A 22050-nucleotide genomic window follows, 5' to 3' on the forward strand; every position below is an offset into this window, starting at 1 on the left:
AGCTTTGTAATTTATTGCGGTCTTGGACAGAACAGGAGCCGTACCAAGCTGTGATACAACCAGAAAGAATGTATACAGTGACTGTTGGATAATGTGTGACTGCCTGCCCAGAGATGTGTCTGTGTGCATGGCCACGTCTTTGTCTCTCTCTGTGCCTGTGACTGTCTAAATGGCGCTGTGCCTCCCTATGTGTTCATATCTGTGAAAATCCCCCTTAATTGAAGGTTCAATAACAATGGGGCATAATTTTAAGATGAGGGGCGAGGAGGTTCAGATGGGATTTGAAGAAAGCTTTATTCACCCAGAGGGTGGTGGGAATCTGGAATGTGCTGTCTGGGATAGTGGTAAAGGCAGGAAACCTCGCAACCTTTAAAAAGTACATGGATGAGCACTTGAAACGTCATAACATTAAAGGCCGTCGGCCAAGTGTTGGGAAGTGGGATTAGTGCAGATTTAGTGTGATTTTGTAGGGTCAGACGCAATGGGCCAAAGGACCTCTTCTGTACTTTATGACTCTGACTAAGTGTGGGATTGGGCTAGGCAATGACAGCTTTGATAGCTCATATCCCAACGCTTGTTAACGATGGAACAACTTGAATATCATTAGGTGAAAGACATGTTATTTTTACACATGAATTTGCCTTGAGTCTCAGTAGGCACAGTCACAGTCTGGACATTTGCAGAATGCAAATAAGGAGTTAATATCTCGGATCAAGGGTTTATCGTCTGCATCCCAAGGACTGGCTGGAACTAATTGGGAATATTTTAGGCAGTCCTTTGTTTAACTTCACCATCATACTATAGTTAATATTATAAGGTTTAGTTCTTCTGTAGCATAGTTCGAAAAAGTTCTTCAAAACTTAGTCAAAATCATCTCAATCACAGCAAGAAAAACATGTTGGATTTTTCACTATTACTGAATAAAGCATTTGCTAGGTTCAGCCCACCATGTGTGGAAATCCGAAAACTGTATTTGTAGACAGTGCAGAAGAAGGCCATTCAGCCCATCGGGCCTGCACCAACAACAATCCCACCCAGGCCCATCCCCGTAACCCCACAAATTTTCCCTGCTAATCCCCCTAACACTAAGGGGCAATTTAGCATGGCCAATCCACCTAACCCCTGCATCTTTGCACCCTGGAAGGAAACCGGTTCACCTGGAGGAAACCCACGCAGACACAGGGAGAAACTCCACACAGTTGCACGAGGCCAGAATTGAACCGGAGTCTCTGGCACTGCGAGGCAGCAGTGCTAACCACTGTGCCACCATGCTGACCTTCATATTCAGTGCCAAGGTTACATTACTTATTTACCTTTTAAAATGATATAGCACGTGAGGTGGCCATTTGGCCCATCATGCCTGTACTTGCACTATCACAGCTATAAATCCTATTTCTTCTCTTTCCCATAGCCCCACAAACCTCTCCTTTCCAAGTATCAATCCAATTCTCTTTTGAAATTTACCATTGGATCTTCCAGACAGCACATTCCAGGTGAATCATAACTCTCTGTCTTTTGAAAATATTAAAAATTTGCATCTCCCTTCTAGGTTCTTTTGCCAATTTCTTGTGTCTACATCCCTTGTTACTAGTGCTCCTGCCAGTGGAAACCGTTTGCCTTCTTTATTTTTGTCAAAACCCCCCAGAATTTTGAATGCCTCTCTCAAAACTACCCTTAATTTTAATGGCATGGTTTAATTATTTGTGGTGTGAATTGCAAAATTGATGACCTTTTTAACTTAATACCATAAGTAGGGTGAAGGATAACCAAAATTTTTCTTTCCATTTATCCTAGTTCAAGTCTATAAGTTTAAATTGATTTATTATTGTCACAGGCTTACGTTAACACTGCAATGAAGTTATTGTGAAAACCCCCTAGTCGCCACACTCTGGCGCCTGTTCACGCACAGGGAGGTAAAATTTAGCATGGCCAATGCACTTAACCAGCACATCATTCAGACTGTGGGAGGAAACCAGAGCATCCGGAGGAAACCCACGCAGACATATAGAGAATGTCTGTGTGGAGTCTGCACAATGACCCAAGCCAAGAATCGAACCTGGGTCCCGGGCGCTGTGAGGCAGCTGTGCTAACCACTGTGCCACCGTGTTGCATCCTCATGTACAATTTAACATTTCTTCTGTAGTTTGCTGCTTCTAAGCTTGAATTCATTTTGGGTAAATGCCTTTCATGCTTCCTTCTGATTCTCTAAAAACTTGTGCTAAAAGTTTTTTTTAATTGGCCCATATTTAGCACTTTTGAAATTTTGTTTCCTTCCAATATAACCCAGTTTGGATGAAATAATCTTTCATTTTTGAGACACTAAGCTGCTACAGTTAACTTGATTTGATTTATTATTGTCACATTTATTAGGATATGTTGAAAAGTATTGTTTCTTACGTGCTATACAGACAAAGCATACCATTCAGTTAATGTTGCCTCAAGCAATCTGACTAATGGTAGTGTGCTATAATTTTATCTCCAGACTTTTGTTAAGAGTCACAGGGGGAAATTCTCCAACCACCCACCCTGCCCACTTCCTGCTCTGTTTCTCTGGGTGGCAGAAAGTGGCATGCTGTTCCCTGCCTTCTCTGTTCCTGCTGCTGTCCATGGGATTTCCCTCTGATGCCATCCCGTGCTGCTGTGAAAGCCACGGGAAGGGGTATGCTGCCAGTGGGATCAGGGAGTCCAGCTGGCGTGAATAGCTGGAGAATTGTCCCCATAGAGTTTTACAACACAGGCTGTTCTGCCCATCATGTTTTCACCAGACATCAAGCACCTATCTATTCTGATCTCATTTTCCAACACTTGGTCCATATCCTTTCAAAATGCTCATCTAAATGCTTTTTAAGTGTAGTGAGGGTTCCCACCTCTACCACCCTTTCGGGCACTTTCGATATGCAATATGGCCTCTCATCAGACTAAGCAAATTAAGTTCCTTTTTGTTATTTCTACATACATACTGGACTCAGTGTTGTCTTTGAACATGCTAACCAAAAGAGCTAATCTCCTACTTTACTCGTTTTATTTCCCATGGCTGTTAGCTGAAAAGGAATTGTATACCATGTTTATTGCTGGGAACTTGCCATGGCACCCAGGGTGGCAATTTTACAGAAGGCCTTTCAAATTTGGTCTGTCCTCGGCTGCCAGTCCCTGGCATGATGTCTAGCCCTGTCTAATAGACTTGTGGCAAAAGGGTTTACGTTTAGACACGCTGACCTGGATTTTGAGGTCAGTAATGAACAGACGCCACCAGCGATCATCACGCTTCAACTTGCCCACAGGTTCTCTCTTGGCGTTTGTACAGAACTCGAAGTAATTAGAAATCCATTCAGGCGCTGCGATCTGTGCAGTGGGTCTGGCACCTGCGTGTCTCTGTAACCGATAGAGATTGGAGAATGGTTAACTAGCAGCACAGAGACCGAAGCAGAAAATGTCAGAATATTTTATTTCCAAGATAAATCACGTACTGAATGTAAAATAGAGATGAGGGAGGGGGTGGGGGTTTGTGGAGGGGAGGGGGGTTGGTGAAGGATGGTGTGGTGGGGGACAGGGGACGTTTGTTAAATTGATTAGATGGCTACAATACGATGCAGAATGATGCCAAATAGCGCAAGTTCAATAGCTGAGGTAGCTTTTGGAAGATTGCCTCCGTGCTTCGTAACATGTTGCAGCCACTTCGTAGAATCCCTACAGTGTAGAAGGAGGCCATTCTGCCCATCGAGGCTGTACTGACGACAATCCTACCCAAGCCCTATCCCCGTAACCCCACATATTTACCCTGCTATTCCTCCTGACACTAAGGGGCAATTTAGTATGGCCAATCCACCTAACCCACACATCTTTGGAGTGTTGGAGGAAACCCACGCAGACATGGGGAGAACATGCAAACTCCACACAGGCCCGAATGGAACTCGGATCCCTGACTCTGTGAGGCAGTAGTGCTAACCACTATGCCACCCAAATTTTGTAGTTTTAGACTCCACTTGGCACTTAATCTAGCCTGAGACTCTAGTGCAACACCAGAGAAGTATTACATTAACAAAAATGCCATGTTTCAAACAAGACATCAAAACAAGTATCTTATCAAGTGGAGTTGAAAGATAATTAAGATATGTTTCAATGATGAGCAGGGGAGTTCTCCCTGGTGTCCTGGGCAACATTCAGCCCTTGATGATCACCCCTCTGCTGGTCATTGTCACATTGCTGTTTGTGGGAACTTGCTATGAGGAGCTTTGTCATGTTTCTTACATTGCAATTATATTTCAAAAGTAGTTAATTGCTATTAAGCACTTTTGGAAATCTAAGGTCATGAAAGATTTGATGTAAATGCTAGTCTTTGCTTTTAGTGCAATCAAGATGGATTTCTTGATCAAAAGGGCCATGCTTTGGTTGTGACATAATCGAGGTCTCTTTAGGCAGACAGTAAAGACGTACAGCACAGAACAATAGTCACTGTTCTTACTTAGACTAACACCATCAAAGGAAAGCTCAGTTTGTAGGACCGTATCTCCAAAATCTCCTGGAATTGGGTGGCACAGTTGTTAGCACTGCTGCCTCACAGCGCCAGGGACCCGGGTTCAATTCCCAGCTTGGGTTTCTGTCTGTGCAGAGTCCACACCTTCTGCCCGTGTCTGCGTGAATTTCCCTGGGTGCTCCGGTTTCCTCCCACAGTTTGAAGATGTGCATGTTAGGGAGATTGGCCATGCTAAATTGCCCCTTAGTATTTCAAGATGTGTAGTTCAGGGGGTGACTGGGGGGTAGGTGGTGGTGATGATAGGGTCTGGGTAGGATTCTTCATCGGAGAGTTGGTGCAGACTTGACGGGCTGAATGGCTTGCTTCTGCACTGTAGGAATTCAATGATACTAAAACATATCAACCCACCATTTAATAACATTTTCATTAAGAAGTTTACAAGACAGCCTCATCACCATTGTGTGTCAAATATAATATTGCATCCTGTTTCTCTTTTTCCTCTCTTCCCTTGCTGGGAGCTTTTTAAAATAATTCTCCCTGTCTTCTTTTTTTTTTCCAGCTTCTCTTTGGTTTTTGCACTGTTTTTTGTGTTTTGTGCATGTGCAACGGGGCCCTTGTCTTCAACTCCCATGGCCAGCATCCCCAATTCCCAAAGAAACTGGGATCTCCTGTGTATGTGCCAACCAGGACTTCACATGTATTGTTTGAAATGTTTTATGTTGGTGATCCAAACTGTGCATGTGCCAGTCCAGGCTACGTAAGCGCTGTTTTGACTTTTTCCATTGGTCATTCTTTATTCAGCGAGCCTTCCCAAAAAGTGGCAGGCCTCCTACCCGTAGTCCAGCCACGTTCACGGGGAGGCGATGGCTTAGTGGTATTATCGCTAGACTATTAATCTAGAAACTCAGCTAATGTTCTGGGGACCCGGGTTTGAATCCCACCACGGCAGGTGGTGGAATTTGAATTCAATAAAAAATATCTGGAATTAAAAATCTATTGATAACCATGATGTGGTGTCCATTTTCAGAAAAAAGCACCTGGTTCACTAACGTCCTTTAGGGAAGTTAATTTGCTTATCCTTACCTGGTCTGGTCTACGTGTGACCCCAGAGCCACAACAAATGTGGTTGACTCTCAACTGCCCTCGGACAACTAGGGATGGGCAGTAAATGTTGGCCAGCTAGTGATACCCGTGCCCCAAAAATGAGTTTTAAAAATTTGCACTTCAGCAAGATTCCGCCCTTTGTTTCAATCACGGTTCAATAATAATGTTCTTGGTATTTTTACAGAAACAGCTAAAAACTGAAGCCAAGAAAGCTATCAACCATCTGGATTTACGCGTCTTGAAGCATGGTGATCAGGTGTGTATTGCTGACACATGGTTTAGTATGATTAAATAACAGCTACGGGGTACCTATGGATTGTTTTCTGAAAGGTGGGCAACAAATGGATGCCATAACAGAAAGCTAATCCTTATTAAAAGTCCCCTGTTGATTTACCTTTTTTGTATAATGAGTTTTTAATGTCATTTTTAAGTGTTGATACAGTAACATCCACTGCTATTTATTGCACCAGAGCCAATGATTTGTTCTGGAAGAGGCAACAAAAACAATCCTTACTCTGGGAATGACTGTCTTTTGGACATCTTTTGGACTCCTTTGTTGTGGAATTTTCCCATCTCGCCCACTAAAGGAGAATGGTAGTGGGTGGGGACTGACCGCGGAAAGGTCCGGTGATCTTGGGTGATATTTTCCAGTCTTGGGTTGAGTGTGGGCAGAAAATCCTGCTCGTAGCGTTAGCGTCAGCGTAGCTTTAACCGAAATTCCGAGGTTGACCACTTAGGGATGTTACTTCCTTCAAAGCACCCAGGATCTAATTCAATGACACAAGGGAGCTGAGGTGTGATTTGGCCTCTTCCTGTTCCTATATTCTGCCATTAGAAAGTACATGCTTAGAACAATAAGGGTCGTGAATATTAGAGTCGAAGAAGTTATTGTAAAGGCGTAACTGAGATTTCAACAGCTGAGGAGGGTTTGATTTCATATGGCGTGACTCGTCACCAGAGCCACAGAGGGAACTTTTTTTCTATTCATGGTGGCAGAGTAGTTAGCACTGCTGTCTCGGTGTTAGAGGCCCGGTTTCAATTCCCAGCTCGGGTCAACTGTCTGTGCGGAGTCTGCACGTTATCCCCATGTCTGCGGGGGTTTCCTCCGTGTGTTCCGGCCTCCTCCCACAGTCCAAACATGTGCAGGTTAGATAGATTGGTCATGCTAAATTGCCCTTTAGTGTCGGGGGACTAGCTAGGGTAAATACATTGGATTACGATGATTGGGCCTGGGTGAGATCGTTATCAGTACAGGCTCGATGGACTGAATGGTGTCTTTCTACACTAGGATTCTATGATTTGTTCATTCTCGAATTTGAGCACCACCAAACTGGTGCTGATTGCCTTTCCTGAGACAGTCCTTTGAGAATGGAGATAATTTGCCTCCAGTCTGATTTAGTGGGTTCTGAAGTGGCTGATGAGTCCAGTGCACTAATGTTGAGACACTGCCATGCGTGGGCTCGATGAAGCTTGATGGGTTGGGTGGATGAGCTGATTGGAGATTTTGTGCGTCCCCTCAAATTGACCCTGCGCATTCCCAACAAAGTTTCTTGGTGCCTTTCCCTTTTCACATTGGTTGGCCATAAGCCAGAATCTCCCTTGAATAAGTCAGTGGTATGTTTGGCCTTTTCTTGGACACTTTGAAGATATCATTGTAGGGTTTCTGCTGTCCGTAGGAGTTCCTCGCTGCAACTGAGGCTCGAACTCACTGTCTGGAGAATATCCTACTAGCGCTTTGCTTTAAATGCTTGACTTTCACTTGTGAACGAGGATTTCACCCCCGAGCTGTGGATCTTTCAACACTTGTAAAATAAATGGTTTGTTATAGAGCCACTGAGTTTGCATTGCTTTTGAACGCATGCTGATTTTTAAACTGGGTGTCGCACAGTAGTTTCCATACAGTTTGGTTCCTGACTGCTCATTACTGTGCATGTGAACACAAAAGGCATCAACTTCTTCGATGGGAGGCTGTCTCACTCATTAGGCAGTCGGCAGAGGACAACCAATGAAAAACTGACAGCCAATTTCTCCTTTTCTTTCTGATCTTCAGGAGACTGGTCCAGATGCTGACAGCTGTGCAGTGTGCATTGAAGCTTACAAGCCCAATGATGTTGTTCGCATCTTGACTTGCAAGTAAGTGACCGACCATTACATGTGTTCTTGTTTAAAATCTCCACAAAGCCCAGGGTAAAGAGGAGAGCTGTGTGGGAAATAAGTTCATACCCACATTGAACTGAGCAGAATTACCCAATTTCTCCGATGGTGGAGGGGAAATTGTGTAAGTCAATAGTGTACTTACTCCTTTGTTCCCCTCACAATGACCATGAGCTGTTTTGTCTTCACCCACTGAGCTTCTGCTGAAATGTGTTACAAATATAAGCAAGGGAGGCTCAAAACATGAGAATGGACCAGTCTTGGAAGAGTGCTATGAAGTGAGTGTGTAGAGGATTCCCCTGGGACAGCACAATAAATGTGAGAAATCTGGTTGAGAACTGTGTTTTTCCTTGGATAGCTAAGATTTTCTGCAAACTGCAGGTCTGGATCTTGTGACATCGACAGGTAAAACAGATGGACGTAGAATCTGACAACTCCTACATTACCCAGAACAGGACAGGGTGCAGGTTAGGTTGCTTGGTCATGCTAAATTTACCCTAGTGTCAAGAGGATTAGCAGGGTATATATGTGAGATTACAGGAATAGGGCTTGGGTGGGATTGTGGTTGGTGCAGACTCGATGGGCCGGATGGTCTCCTTCTGCACTGTAGGGATTCTATGATTCTATGAAATGGGCCTTGCCTGTAGATGGCATCTTGCCATATCTTGATGATCTTCCAAAGTGAGCAACCATCAGTTAATTGCTTGAAGTGTAGTCACTGTTGCACAATTTGTGAACTTCCGACCAATTTGCCAATCTGATTTCTTTAAATTCTGATTTGTCATTGAATTGCACAGAGCAAACTCCAGCACCTTCCACTTCCCTTTTGATCACTTGCTCCTTGGAGCTCCTCAACAAAAAAATGTTCTTATTTAGATATGACTCAGAGTGCAATCTGAATCAAGAACTTACATGAGGACAGTGAGAGAGTAGCATAGTGTACATTCAAGTTTCGATGTTGTTTCTCCTGCTCTGTGGGGATACCAGTTTTCTTACTTTAGAAAGTTGAATTGCTCGCAAGTGAAACATAACAACATCTCAGTCAGCTGTGCGATAATCTTTTTTGTAATTGAATGGGAGTACCTGATGAACTTCAATGGTTTTCAGGGTATCACTGATTTATTTATTTATTAGTGTCACAATTTGGCTTATGTTAATACTGCAATGATGTTACTGTGAAAATCCTGTAGTCACCACACTCCGGCACCTATTCGGGTACACTGAGGGAGAATTTAGCAAGGACAATGCACCGAACCAGCATGTCGTTCAGACTGTGGGAGGAAACCAGAGCACCTGGAGAAAACCCACACAGACACGGGGAGAATGTGCAGACTCTTTACAGAGAGTGACCCAATCTAGGAATCAAACCCAGGTCCCTGTCACTGTGAGGCAGCAATGCTAACCACTGTACACCCTGTCGCCCTTGTGCTTAACTGCAAATTTCTCAGAAGACTTAGGCAATTTGGCAGTCAGTCTGATTCTCACTAACTTATACAGATGCACGATAGAAAGTATTCTTTCTGGCTGCATCACAGCCTGGTATGGCTCCTGCTTTGCTCAGGGCCACAAGAAACTACAAAAGGTCGTGAGTGCAGCCCAATCCATCACGCAAACCAGCCTCCCATCCATTGATTCTGTCCACACTTCCCGCTGCCTTGGAAAAACGGCCAGCATAATCAAGGCCCCCACGGACATACTCATTTCCATCTTCGACCAGAAAAAAGATGCAAAAGTCTGAAGTCATATACCAACTAACTCAAAAACAGTTTATTCTCTGCTGCCATCAGACTTTTGAATGGATCTACCTCACACTCAGTTGGTTTTTCTCTATACCCTGGCTATGACTGTAACACTACATTCTCTCCTCCTACATTCTACACTGCACTTTCTCCTTTCCTTCTCTATGAATGGTATACTTTGTCTGTATAGCGCACACGAAACAATATTTTTCACAGTTATGTTAACACACATGACTTAATAAATCAAATCAAAATTTATCTCCATTCAATCCATTTGGCAGGCGTTGTTCTGCCTAGATCACAGTACACTCTGTAATTACTTTCAAAGTTATTTACAAGCATGTCTTAAGGCAGAATCAAGTGATTAGGCCTGATTATTTTCCCAAGCTCCTGGGAATTGTGTGGAGACTCCTGCTTGCTAAACAGATCTCTAAGTGAAGTTCTCATCTGTTGTAGTGATCTAAACAAAAACATGACAGCTTGGGGCCTGACCTTGTGACTGCAGGTATGATTGTGAGTAATCTTGTGACTAAAGGTGTTACGGTGAATGATCTTGTGATTGGAATGCAACAGGATCTAAACCAGTATCTACCTAGTGTCAATGCCTGAGAAAAACAACTGTGGTGCATTGAAGCATTCACTGTCATCAAAACCACCTCTGCTTACCTTGAACATTTACTTTTGTCAACTGTAGCACTTGGCCTCGACAATATTATGCCTGAAGTGTATAAGGCACAGGCAGAGAGTGCCAGAATCAATGAGCAATGTCCAACATTACCATGTGATCACCGCAAACCTATTTGGAAAAAGTCGGTTGTTGCTGCAAGCATCGTCACCTGGCAAATGTTTTGTTTACTTGTTTACAAGGAATGGGTGTAATTGTGTAAAATGCCTGTCACTCTGAGGTATGCACTTTTGGCCTCTTGTTTTCCCCCATATCTGAATCACAGATTCATACCATGCAGGAGAGACCAATAACTTCAAAAACAGAAACTCAATGCATTTATTTTAATAGCTGTGAATGAATGACATGATAATATTTCATGTTTTAAGGCATTTACTGTAACAGACAATAGAAAACACTATTGACTAAATACTACTTGTACATTATACATTAAACTACAGAACTTTTAAAATATCCAAAAAAATACAAATCACAGGTCTACACTAGACTGTCCTTTAAATAGACATTCAATTCTCCCAGCATCAGTCCAAAATGATTCTTCTCTCATGGAGTTCTTTTTTTGTTTTTTTGTTTCTCAATCTGGTAACTTTAAGCCCCGAACGCTTTTCTATAATGAGTATTAATGGGGATACTCCCTCTATCAAAAAGCTAGGCAAATGTTTTTCTCTCATTCTACTTTCCTCTCTCCCTCCAAGGGTAGCACAGTGGCTAGCATTGCTGCCTCTTAGCACCAGGGACCTGGGTTCAATTCCAGGCTTGGGTTACTGTCTGTGTGGAGCTTGCACGTTCTCCCTGCGTCAACGTGAGTTTCCTCTGGATGCTCCAGTTTCCTCCCACATTCCAAAGACGTGCTGGCTAGGTGCATTGGCCATGCTAAATTCTCCCTCATCGTACCCGGACAGGCACTGGAGTGTGGTTACTACGGGATTTTCACAGTAACTTAATTGCAATGTGAATGTAAACTTACTTGTGACTAATAAATAAACTTTCTTCCTTCACCTTCTCCCCCCCACTTCCCTCCTCTCACCCATTCAAAAAATGGGGGAACTTTTGATGTGGGGCGTCTGGTTAAGGGCTGGGGAAAATCAGAGAATGGCATCTCACCGTTGAGGTTCCTGTTTCAGTGGACTTGCAAGATTTCCAGCCAGCGTTATTAGAACATAGAACACTACAGCACAAACAGGCCCTTCGGCCCACAAGTTGCGCCGATCACATCAATACCTACCGATCCATAGACCTATCTATAACCCCCAATCCCATTAGATCCCATATACTCATCCAGAAGTCTTTTAAAAGACCCCAGCGAGTTCGCCTCCACCACCACTGACGGCAGCCGATTCCATTCACTCACCACCCTCTGAGTGAAAAACTTACCCCTAACATCACCTCTGTACTTGCTTCCCTGCACCTGCTTCCCTGCACCTTAAATCTGTGTCCTCTCGTAGTGACCATTTCAGCCTGGGGAAATAGCCTCTGAGAATCCACCCTATCTATTCCTCTCAACATTTTATAAACCTCTATCAGGTCGCCTCTCAACCTTCGTCTCTCCAGGGAGAAGAGTCCCAGCTCCCTCAACCTATCTTCATAAGGCATGCCTCCCAATTATTTTCATTATTATTTTCATTATGAATGGTGGCAGAAAACTCCAGCTGCTCTAACAGCGTTCCTAGGTGAACAAGAAAGAATTTGCACTAGTTATTAGACCATAGAACTCTACAGTGCAGAAAGAGGCCCTTCGGCCCATCAAGTCTGCACCAAACATAATCCCACCCAGACCCTACCCCCACATCCCCACATTTTTATGCACTAATCCCTCTCACCTACACATTCCTGGGCACTAAGGGGCAATTTCTTAGCACGGCCAATCAACCTAACCTGCACATCTTTGGACTGTGGGAGGAAACCAGAGTACCCGGAGGAAACCCATGCAGACACAAGGAGAATGTGCAAACTCCACACAGGCAGTGACCCGAGCCGGGAATCAAACCCAGGACCCTGGAGCTATGAAGCAGCAGTGCTAACCCACTGTGCTACCGTGCCGCCTGGTATTAGTTCCTCCAGACATCCCAATGTACCTCTCAGCCAGTTAATGGCTTTTGAAATGTGACCACTTTTTGTTTTGGAGGTGACCATGACACAGCATGGTACCCAAGCAGTATAAAGAGAAATGACCATGTAATCTGTTATAATCCTGGAATTCCCTCCCTAATGGCATTGTGGGTCAACCCACAGCACGTGGACTGCAGCAATTCAAGAAGGCAGAGTCACCGCCTTCTCGAGGGCAACTAAGGATGGGCAATAAATGCTGGCCAGTCAGCAACGCCCATATCCCACGAATGAATAAAAATCTGTCTGGAGGTGTTTCGAGGGATGAATGTTGACCAGGACATGGTTCTCTTGTCAAAGTTTTAGGGATCATTTTGGGAACATTTGATTCAAAATATTCATAAATTTGGTAGGAAATAGCGTAATGAGCACTCAGTTCACTGCAGCTTCTCAATAAGGTTGGCAACACCAGGGCAACCAGTGGGGGAGGCAATAAATGTTGGCGGCTCCCAAAACTCAAGGGGTGGGATTTTACAGCCTCACTCAGGCGAAATCGGAAGTTCCTGCCCGAGGTCAGCAGACATTTCCGATGTCGGTCCCTCGCCTGCTTCGATTCCGTGGCAAGCAGGATGGTAGAATTCCGGTGGAGATATTTTAAATGATATGATATGACCTTTCTTCACAGCCACATATTCCACAAGAATTGCATCGATCCTTGGCTTCTGGAGCACCGAACCTGTCCCATGTGTAAATGTGACATCCTGAAAGCGCTTGGAATCGAGGCAAGTTCATTTTGGGCTTGTTAATGCCTTATTGTAAAGCTTGCAATAGGGAAAAGGGAATCGTTACAGTGATATGCATGAACCTTTTAGAGATGCATACGTTTCATTTGTATAGCCCCTTGAGTGATTGGCTCCAAAATACTTTACAACAATGTGGTACTATTGAAATGCAGCCACTGTTTCAAGATAGGATAACATGGCAGACGTTCTGCGCACAGCAAGATCCCATAACATCATAATGACCAGATCATCTGTTCTCGAGATGTTAGCTGTGGGTTCTGCATAACAGGCTAGTCTTTGAAATAGTGCTATGAGATTTTTTGCCCACCAGAGAGGACAGAGTTTAATGTCTCATATTTTTGTTCTTTCATGAGACATTGATGTCGCTGGCTAGCCAACATTTATTACCCATCTCCAGTTGCCCTTGGCTAGGCAGTTTCAGAGGGCAGTTAAGAGTCAACCTCATTGCTGTGGCTCTGGAGTCACATGTAGGCAAGACTGGGTAAGGATGGCGGATTTCCTTTCCTAAAGGACATCAGTGAACCAGATGGGTTTTTCCAACAATCGACAATTGTCTCATGGTCATCAGTAGATTCTTAATTCTAGTTTTTTTTTTAAAGTTGAATTCAAATTCCACCATCTGCCATGATGGGATTCGAACCCAGGTCCCCAAAACATTAGCTGAGTATCTGGATAAATCATCTAGCAATAATACCACTAGGCCATCAGCACCCACCGACAGCATAGCACCACAGTGTCAGCTTAGACCATGGTCGAAATTTTACTGCAGAACAGAATTCTCCATTGGCCTTGGGCGGGACTTCATGAGCCTCACCCAAGCAAGGTTGTAAAATCCTGGGCTATGTTTCAGATTCTGTCGTGGGACTGACAGCCTTCAGTCTCCAAGGTGAGAGTGCTGCTACCTGAGAAATTCCTGACATCTTCCTATATCACTCCTCTGTAGGACTGTCTGTAAAACTTTGCCCACAGTGCTTAATTGGAGGCAGTATTAAGTTGTCTCCATCAGGAACTGGACTGTGTGCCCAAACTTCTTTTGCAGAGTCTGCAGTTTTCAAATGGGACGCTTAAGTATTTGAGTTTCATCTGCCCTCCCCCCATCCCTTCTTCCCCCAATGTGCTCTCTCATCCATGTATTGATTTCTATTTGATGCAGATTGACATAGAAAAGGCTGAAGTAACACCAGAAACTGAGGAAGCGTCCAGTAATCCTCAAAGAGCTGTGCAGGACAGACACACCGAGGTTCCCGAGAGTGCCATTTATACTCTACCGACAGCTTTCGGGCCTGATCATCGATTGGACGAATCTCCAGTAACCGAGGACAATCATTATTTCAGTGAGTAGTCATGTAGGGGAGATTTTCTCCCATGTCGGTGAAGACCGGTGTCAGGCGGTCAAACCTCCTTTTAGCCCAGCCTTGACAATGGCAGCTTTTTCCACTGTACCGTGTGGCACTTAGAGGAGAGAAATTGCAGGCAGGGGCCCTACGATGTATTGCTGGCGTGACTTGCCCACCCCACCATCAGATCGGCAACTCAATGATCTAGGCACCAATTTTAAAAACCACCCCGCACATACCAGGAAACGGTCTTCACCCAGTGTATCCACCTAGCATAACCCTCCCACCCCCAATACCGCCCCCACAAAGCACTGCGCTCACGTCCGTGACTCGCCAACTTTAAGGGCGTTCAAATGGTCAGTGGATAGGCATATGGATAACATTGGAATAGTTTAGGTTAGCGGGTCATTAGATTCATTCCACTGGTTGGCGCAACATCGAGGGCCAAAGGGCTTGTACTGCGCTGTAATGTTCTATGTTCTATGTGTTCCCCTGGTGCACACCTTCTTGAGACCAGTCACCCTTCAAAATTTGAATCCACACAGCCACGGATGCACTTTCTGTAAGTGGATCTGTGCCCCTGGCACACAGGCCTGTTTGTGACGTGTTTACTTATTACGATGAAGTTCCCGAAGTTGAACGACAGGAAACGTGGCCCGTCACTGATGGGCGATGTGAAGCGTGACTTTGGCCCTCTCGCGACATTCTCCATTCTCAACACCAAGGCCGCCCAACACGGCCGGGAGTGGAAAGTTCCAGCCATGGTCTCCCGCGGGTCTGGCTCAACCGCGATTTGGTTTTCACTCTGAGCATGTGCAGAAATGTGCTCGAGGTCAAAGCGACTTGATTTGTTTTGAGGAGTCGGTGCAGTTTTAAAAACAAATGTCACGGGCGGGATTTTACCGCCTCGCTCGACTCGAAACCGGAAAATCCCACCCAAGGTCAACAGACCCTCCCATTGTCCATCCCTCGCCCGCACTCTTTGGCAGGCAGGGCGGTAGAACTCAAGCGCTTGTGTACTATATCCTATCAACCTATTGAGCCTGCGCCGACAACAATCCCACCCAGGCCCTATCCCCCATAACCTGACATATTTACCCTACTAATCCCCCTGATACTTGGATCAGTTTAGCATGGCCAATCAACCAATCCGGCCCACGTTTGGACTGCCGGAGGAAACTGGAACGCCTGGAAGAAATCCGTGCAGACATGGGGAGAATGTACAAACTCCACACGGACAGTCACCCCAGGCTGGAATTGAACCCTGGCACTGTGAGGCGGTGGCAGCACAAACCACTGTGCCACCCGAAACATTCCACAGTGTCTCATATGATAAATCAAGTCTAAATTCGTTCTAAGAACAGGCTAAATTTTTAAAAATATCATGCACGTTTGAAATATTTCTTAGCTATCTTATTTACAAATATCTCCTTCCCTTCCACTCGCCTCTGACTCTCTGTGTTCTCTGCAGGCGAAGAACAGCGTCTCTTCAATCATGATGGTCGGGTGAATTCTCTGTCTGTGTACGTCCTGCCACAGGACAACCCTGGCTACGAAGAGATTGATCTCCGGGATGAACAGAAGTCATGAATCATTCCAAAGAAATAAAAGCCTGAAATTAAAGCCAACCATCAACATGGGATATACAGGGAGTGCCTCTTAAATGAACACTCTCTGCACTTTTTTGGTTTAAGCAAAGACTTTGGAGTGACCCACGTTCTACCTTTGTCTGCATTTTTTAAATGCCAATGTTATAAAGAGACAGATGATTTTTTTTATTAGAAAGCATTAATGTAACAGGCACCTCGCGATTAGTCCTGGTGCTGAAATTCACAGAATAACTGCAGCTAATCTAAACTGATGTCTGGTCACCCACACAGCTGCGGTGAAGACACAAGACTGTTGAACGTTATTTTTCGCCCTGAAAGCTAAGGCATTGACGGTTTGGCGATTGCTTAATCCTCTGGTGTTCTAATGTTTTTCTGTGTGGAAGTTTGGGGCAGTGAGGCTGGGGGAGGGGGGTGGTGGAGCAGAAGGTAGTAAGTAAGGGATAAGAAGAATGGATTCCAGCACCCCCTCCCCCTTTCAAATTTAGATGCATTCCAGGGGACCTCCTATTCTGACTTCCCAAAATAAAACACAGCGTCAACTACCCAAGGGACAAGAAACATTGCAAAGGATAATGCATTTTTAAAAATTTTGTATCAACGTACTGCAATAGAAGCAAATCGTCAGAAACAGAGAGGCACAGCAATGTCCTACAGACCCTATGGGATTACTGTACAATAATCTCACAGGGTCTGAAAACCTGGGGCATAAACCAGTGTATCAAATCAAATCAATTTACAAAGGCCCCATTGCTAACACTGTGCTGACTGCTACCCTAAACTGCACTATACTTTGGAAGTGTATACAAAAGGTTAATTGTCACCCTATTAATATAATTCCATAATAATGCAAACAAAGCCTGTGCTGTCTATTTGTGGTGTCACTCCTGGTTAATTGCATCCCTGATATGAAAGGATCTGTGATTTACCTTATTATGTAAAAAGTGGTTTGGCTGCATAATTAGCAATCAATTTACCAGCATTCTGCTTCACTGAAAGCAATTTCATCTCTACATTATTTTTTGATTTTTTTTTCAATTCTGCAACAGTTGACTTTTCAAGGCAAACCTTGCTCATCTATTTGCAGGATCTTAAAATGAGCTGAAGACACTCTCCAATGTATGCATCAGTTGCCTTTAATCAAACCTTGTGGTCAAATAACTTTTTCCTCTGACTATGAATCATGTGCAGAATTGGCTTTCTTTATGAAAATTACTTTTTTAAAACAAAAGAAGCAATCCTCTTAACCCTTAATAAAGTAAATCTATTTTGGAGATAAAACACGCTTGTGGATATTTTATTTGAAGAATTTTGAGTAGTTAATACTGTGGAACAAGAATATAAGGGAAGAAAAGATTCTGCAAGGAAGATATCAACAGGCCTAGTGAGGTATTGACATTGCAATGGCATCTTGGTAATGGGCTAGTTTTTCTATCACTTTCCAAAGCAAATTTGAGACTAATTCTTCAAATTCCAAAGACTAGTCCTTCATGATAGGCAAGGGAATAGAAACGATATTGCATGAACCTGTTCACAAGTGTGCAGGATCAGGAGTTCCTGAAGGAGTAATTATAGGATATAGGGATCTATTTTAGATTAACTTTAAATTGAAATTCCACAACTGCCTTACTTTTGTATCGAGCTTGTATATCCTGTCACGATAATTGAGTGGAAGTATTGATGTTGGATGGTGAGCGTTTTGTGCAGAAAAGGAACAGCAGTGAACTTGCCTGGTGATGCATCTCAAATCGTTTTTGCTTTTGCTCGCTGGAGGATCTTTCAGTATCGCTCAGCTTTTAACTGATGTCTGGTCACCCACAAGGCTGCAGTCAAGACACAAGACTGTTGCATGTTATTTTTTGCTCTGAAAGCTAAGACATTGACGGTTTGGAAATTGCTTAATCGCCTGGTGTTCTAATATTTTCCTGTAGGGGGTCGGGGGGGAGGGACGGGTTGAGGAGGAAGTGACTTCTTGTTTGGCATCTCAGCAAATCACCCTCCTGAATCCTGCTTGTGAGAGATGTTTAGAGCAGAGCTGAAAAATGTAACCAAAACCCAGTGCTTTTCCCTTGCTATAATTGATCTTCTAGCCCTGTTACTTTGGTGGGCTGAGATTCCATAAGTTTGGCATTTTTGTTATAAATGAGTACTACAGGAGTGTGTACTTATTTTAGTGATGTTAGCCAAATCATGCTGCTTTACTGATGTCTACAAGTGATTTTTTTTTTGTTAATCAAATAATTGTACTTATTTTTCATGCATCCAAAAACTTAAGATTTGCCTCCCTCGTTGAAACTTTAACCCATGAACTGTGCACGCACCCTAGATACAGTCCATGGAGGTCTGCTTTACTGATACAAATAAGACACATTTTAGTGGATTAAATTTAGTCTTTATAGTGCATTACAAAATAGCCCTTGAGAATCCCTTAGGAAAAGTAGTAAGATTTGGCGAGAATGGAACATTTTGCCCAGAAGTTGCTTTTCCGTTGAGTGAAACAGAAAACATCTCAAAGAACGTTTTTACCTTCACGTGAGTGTTTGTAACCTTGGCAATTATGTAACAAACTTTGGTTTTAACATCTTCGTGCCACGTCACAGTGTTTGCTGCCTACTTTCAGCAGATGCCCATCCCCGTGTCTGGCAAATGCCAAGTCCCTATCACTCCTTCTCACCACTGCACAAAGTTAAGAACCACCGTTTGTTTTGCATATATCCTTCCTCCCCACCCACCCCCCCCCATCCTCTTTCTGCAAACTGCACCACCGCTCCCATCCCCCCCTCCCCGCCCAAAACCAAATCTGTTTTTATTGGTACAGCTACAATTCTTTTGAAGCATTTGGTTTTTCTAAAAACCCACTTCTCAAGTGGTTACAAGATCCAATAGAGAAACTACATCTCCCAGATATCACCACATTTCTGACCAGTATTTTAACAGCAGTGGTAACACATTTAAAACAGTTGGGTTAAAGTTAAAATGTATTTATTAGTCACAAGTAAGGCTTACGTTAACACTGCAAAGAAGTTACTGTGAAATTCCCCCAGTCGCCACAATCAGTGTCTGGGTCAATACACCTAACCAGGACATCTTTTGGACCATGGGAGGAAACTGGAGCGCCCGGCGGAAACGCACGCAGACAAGGGGAGAATGCCCATGTGGAGTTTGCACAGTGACCCAAGCCAACAATCAAACATGGGTCCCTGGTGCTGAGAGGCAGCAGTGCTAACCGTATAACACCAGTGCCAGAAAGGAATAGAAACAAAAGTGTCTACGCCCCAATGAACATTATTCAACTAAGCATTACATAATAATAGAATACATGTAGAATAACACAGGGGTTAGCACGACTGCTTCAGAGTGCCAGGGACCCGGGTTTGATTCCTGGCTTAGGTCACTGTCAGTGCAGAGCCTGCATATTCTCCCCATGTCTATGTGGTTTTTCTTTGGGTGCTCCCGTTTCCTTCCACAGTCTGAAAGTCATGCTGGTTAAGTGCATTGGCTGTGCTAAATTCTTCCTCAGTGTACCTGAACAGGCGCCGGATTGTGGTGACTAGGGGATTTTCGCAGTGACTTAATTGCAGGGTTAATGTAAGTCTACTTGTGCCACTAATGAATAAAATAAAGTAAATGATTTGGGTAGGCCACTTTTTGCTATGTTGGCCATGATTTTTGGATGTCAACATCTCTTTAAATGCCTGATTGCTGTGGCAAGTGCCGTAACATTGTTGGATAGAACCTTCCCCTTCTAAACATTGCAGCTGTAACTAAATACAAGATTAACTCCTACCAGAGTCTTTAACCCTATGCTAATAGGTGTTGCTGTGGGGGGGAAGGGAAGGGTCACATTAACTGGATCAACAGGCAGTAAAATTAGGTGCGTTGTACAGCCAGATTTACCCTCAGCCTTTTCAAATATTCTGATGGGTGAGTTGTGTTCAAACCACCCCCGCACCCTCCCTCCCCCCTTGGCCTCAACCTAACCTTCCATTACAACATTGGGAGTTACTTTTTAGTTTTGAAAATGTAGAAAATAAAAAGGCCTTAAATCACATTTTAAAGCAATATCCAACATTCTTCATGTTAATCACATGCACTTTATTTAGGAAAATTAAAATTATTATTTTTCTTGGGTGGGCTGAAATGAGAATGTTATAGCTGGTATTCTGCAAACTTGATTTCTCAAAAAGAAATATAAATGGAACTTTCAGTGGGTTTATTTTACTTAGTGCATTTAAGAAAACAATGAAAGGGACAGATGAGTACTTGTACTAGAATTTTCTGTGTGAGAATTTTGCTGTACATATGATTTAAAAAGAAAATCATTTATATTGTCAGGATTCCTTTAGCAAAGTGTAAATAAATTTGATGTCCTAATAAATGGTGTACTGTTTATTATATGGTGCTCTCTTCTGAGTAATTAAGCAGGAAAACAGGTTATTGGTGCCTCGCTGTGGCAGAATTTTGCATTCAGATAGTGGGAGAGACTCAATCTCCTGATTGACTATAAAATAAATCCAGTCCTGATGTCACACCGGGTTCACCAATGTCCTTTAAGGAAGGAAATCTGCAGTCCTTACCTGGTCCGACCTACATGTGACTCTAGACCCACTGCAATGCAGTTGACTCTCAACTGCCCACTGAACAAGGGCAACTAGGGATGGGCAATAAATGCTGGCCAACCGGCAACACCCCGTGTCCCATGAATGATTTCCAAAAACAAGAATGGGATATAAAAGGCAAGCAGTGAAAAATCAGAAGTCGGTGCACCTTCCTGATCAGGCCAATACCTGCTTCGTGGGGGTGGTACAGTGGTTAGCCCTGCTGCATCACAGAACCAGGGACTCAAGTTTGATTCCTGCCTCGGGTATCATAGAATCCCTACAGTGCAGAAGGAGGCCATTCGGCCCACCAAGTCTGCACCGACTACAATCCCACCTAGGCCATATTCCTGTAACCCCACATATTTACCCTGCTAATCTGCTAACACTAGGGTCAATTTAGCATAGCCGATCAATCTTTGGATGGTAGGAGGAAACCAGTGGACCCGGAGGAAATCCATGCGGACAAGGGGAGAATGTGTAAACTCCACGCAGACGGTCACCCGAAGCCGGAATTGAATGCTGTTCCCTGGCACTGTGAAGCAGCAACGTTAACCCTGTCGGTGCTGCCCTGTCTGTGTGGAGTTTGCATATTTGCCCCGGTTCTGTCTGGGTTTCCGCCAGGTGCTCCAGTTTCCTCCCACAGTCTTAAGATGTGCCGGTTCGGTGGATTAACCATGATAAATATGCACCGTTACAGGGATAGGGTGGGGGGACCGGATAAAGTGCTCTTTCGCAGAGTCGGTGCAGATTCAATGAGCTGAATGGTCTCCTTCTGCACTGAAGGTATTCTATGGTTCTTTGCTGTTATTTCTGGTGGCCCATGCAATTTAATGGTGGTCACAAAGACAGACAGGAATTAGAACAGCTGCTCATAGTGCTCCAGGGTGGAGTTAAGAGACTGGAGGAGCACATTCAGGAGTAGGAGGCTGCAGTTCAATTTGCAAGAGAGGTCAGTAACGTTTACCTTCCCATCTAATTGACTGTGCTAACCGTGCCACTATTATTCAAAGTTAACCTGATGGATTGTTACCTGTTTTATCAATCTGAGAGGGTTACACTCAGCGATTTTTCTACAGTCTATATATTTGTAGATACAAAGGAAGAATTCTACAGTCCCCTACATTTGAAGGTGATGGGGGGAGGGGAGGGATGTGTGGGAGCTGGCGATAGCTTGCTTCCACTTCCGGCTACAACACCTGCTTGTTCCCCATAAGATTTTCCCCATGGAATACTTGTTTATTTCTCATATCAGCGTTGTATGAATTTTAGTTTTTAAACTGCATTTGTGCTGTGAGGAATAATAAATATCCTTGCTATAGAGGGAGTACAGTGAAGGTTCACCAGGCTGATTCTTGGGATGGCAGTTCTGTCGTATGAGGAGAGACTAAGTTGGTAGGGATTGTATTCATTGGAGTTTAAAAGAGAGAGATGGGATCTAGTAGCAACTTATAAAATTCTAACAGGGTTAGACAGGGTAGATTCAGAAAGAATGGCCAGAAT

At 43.9% G+C, this 22050-nt stretch overlaps 1 protein-coding gene across 2 annotated transcripts in view; it reads left to right on the forward strand.

Annotated features, from left to right (window-relative positions):
• rnf128b (ring finger protein 128b) overlaps positions 1–17230 on the forward strand; it is a 141279-nt gene extending 124049 nt beyond the window's left edge. For both annotated transcript variants that reach the window (XM_080187828.1, XM_080187827.1), the window contains exons 3-7: positions 5763–5834; positions 7629–7711; positions 12888–12984; positions 14159–14339; positions 15814–17230. In XM_080187828.1, the coding sequence (XP_080043954.1) occupies positions 5763–5834; positions 7629–7711; positions 12888–12984; positions 14159–14339; positions 15814–15932 (552 nt within the window). In that variant the 3' untranslated portion in view covers positions 15933–17230. The remainder of the gene's footprint in view (positions 1–5762; positions 5835–7628; positions 7712–12887; positions 12985–14158; positions 14340–15813) is intronic.
• The last annotated feature ends 4820 nt before the right edge of the window (positions 17231–22050 follow it).

Source organism: Carcharhinus amblyrhynchos, chromosome 4 (genome assembly GCF_965287045.1).
Source record: "Carcharhinus amblyrhynchos chromosome 4, sCarAmb.v2.hapA, whole genome shotgun sequence".
In the NCBI taxonomy this organism is placed as follows: Eukaryota; Metazoa; Chordata; class Chondrichthyes; order Carcharhiniformes; family Carcharhinidae; genus Carcharhinus; species Carcharhinus amblyrhynchos.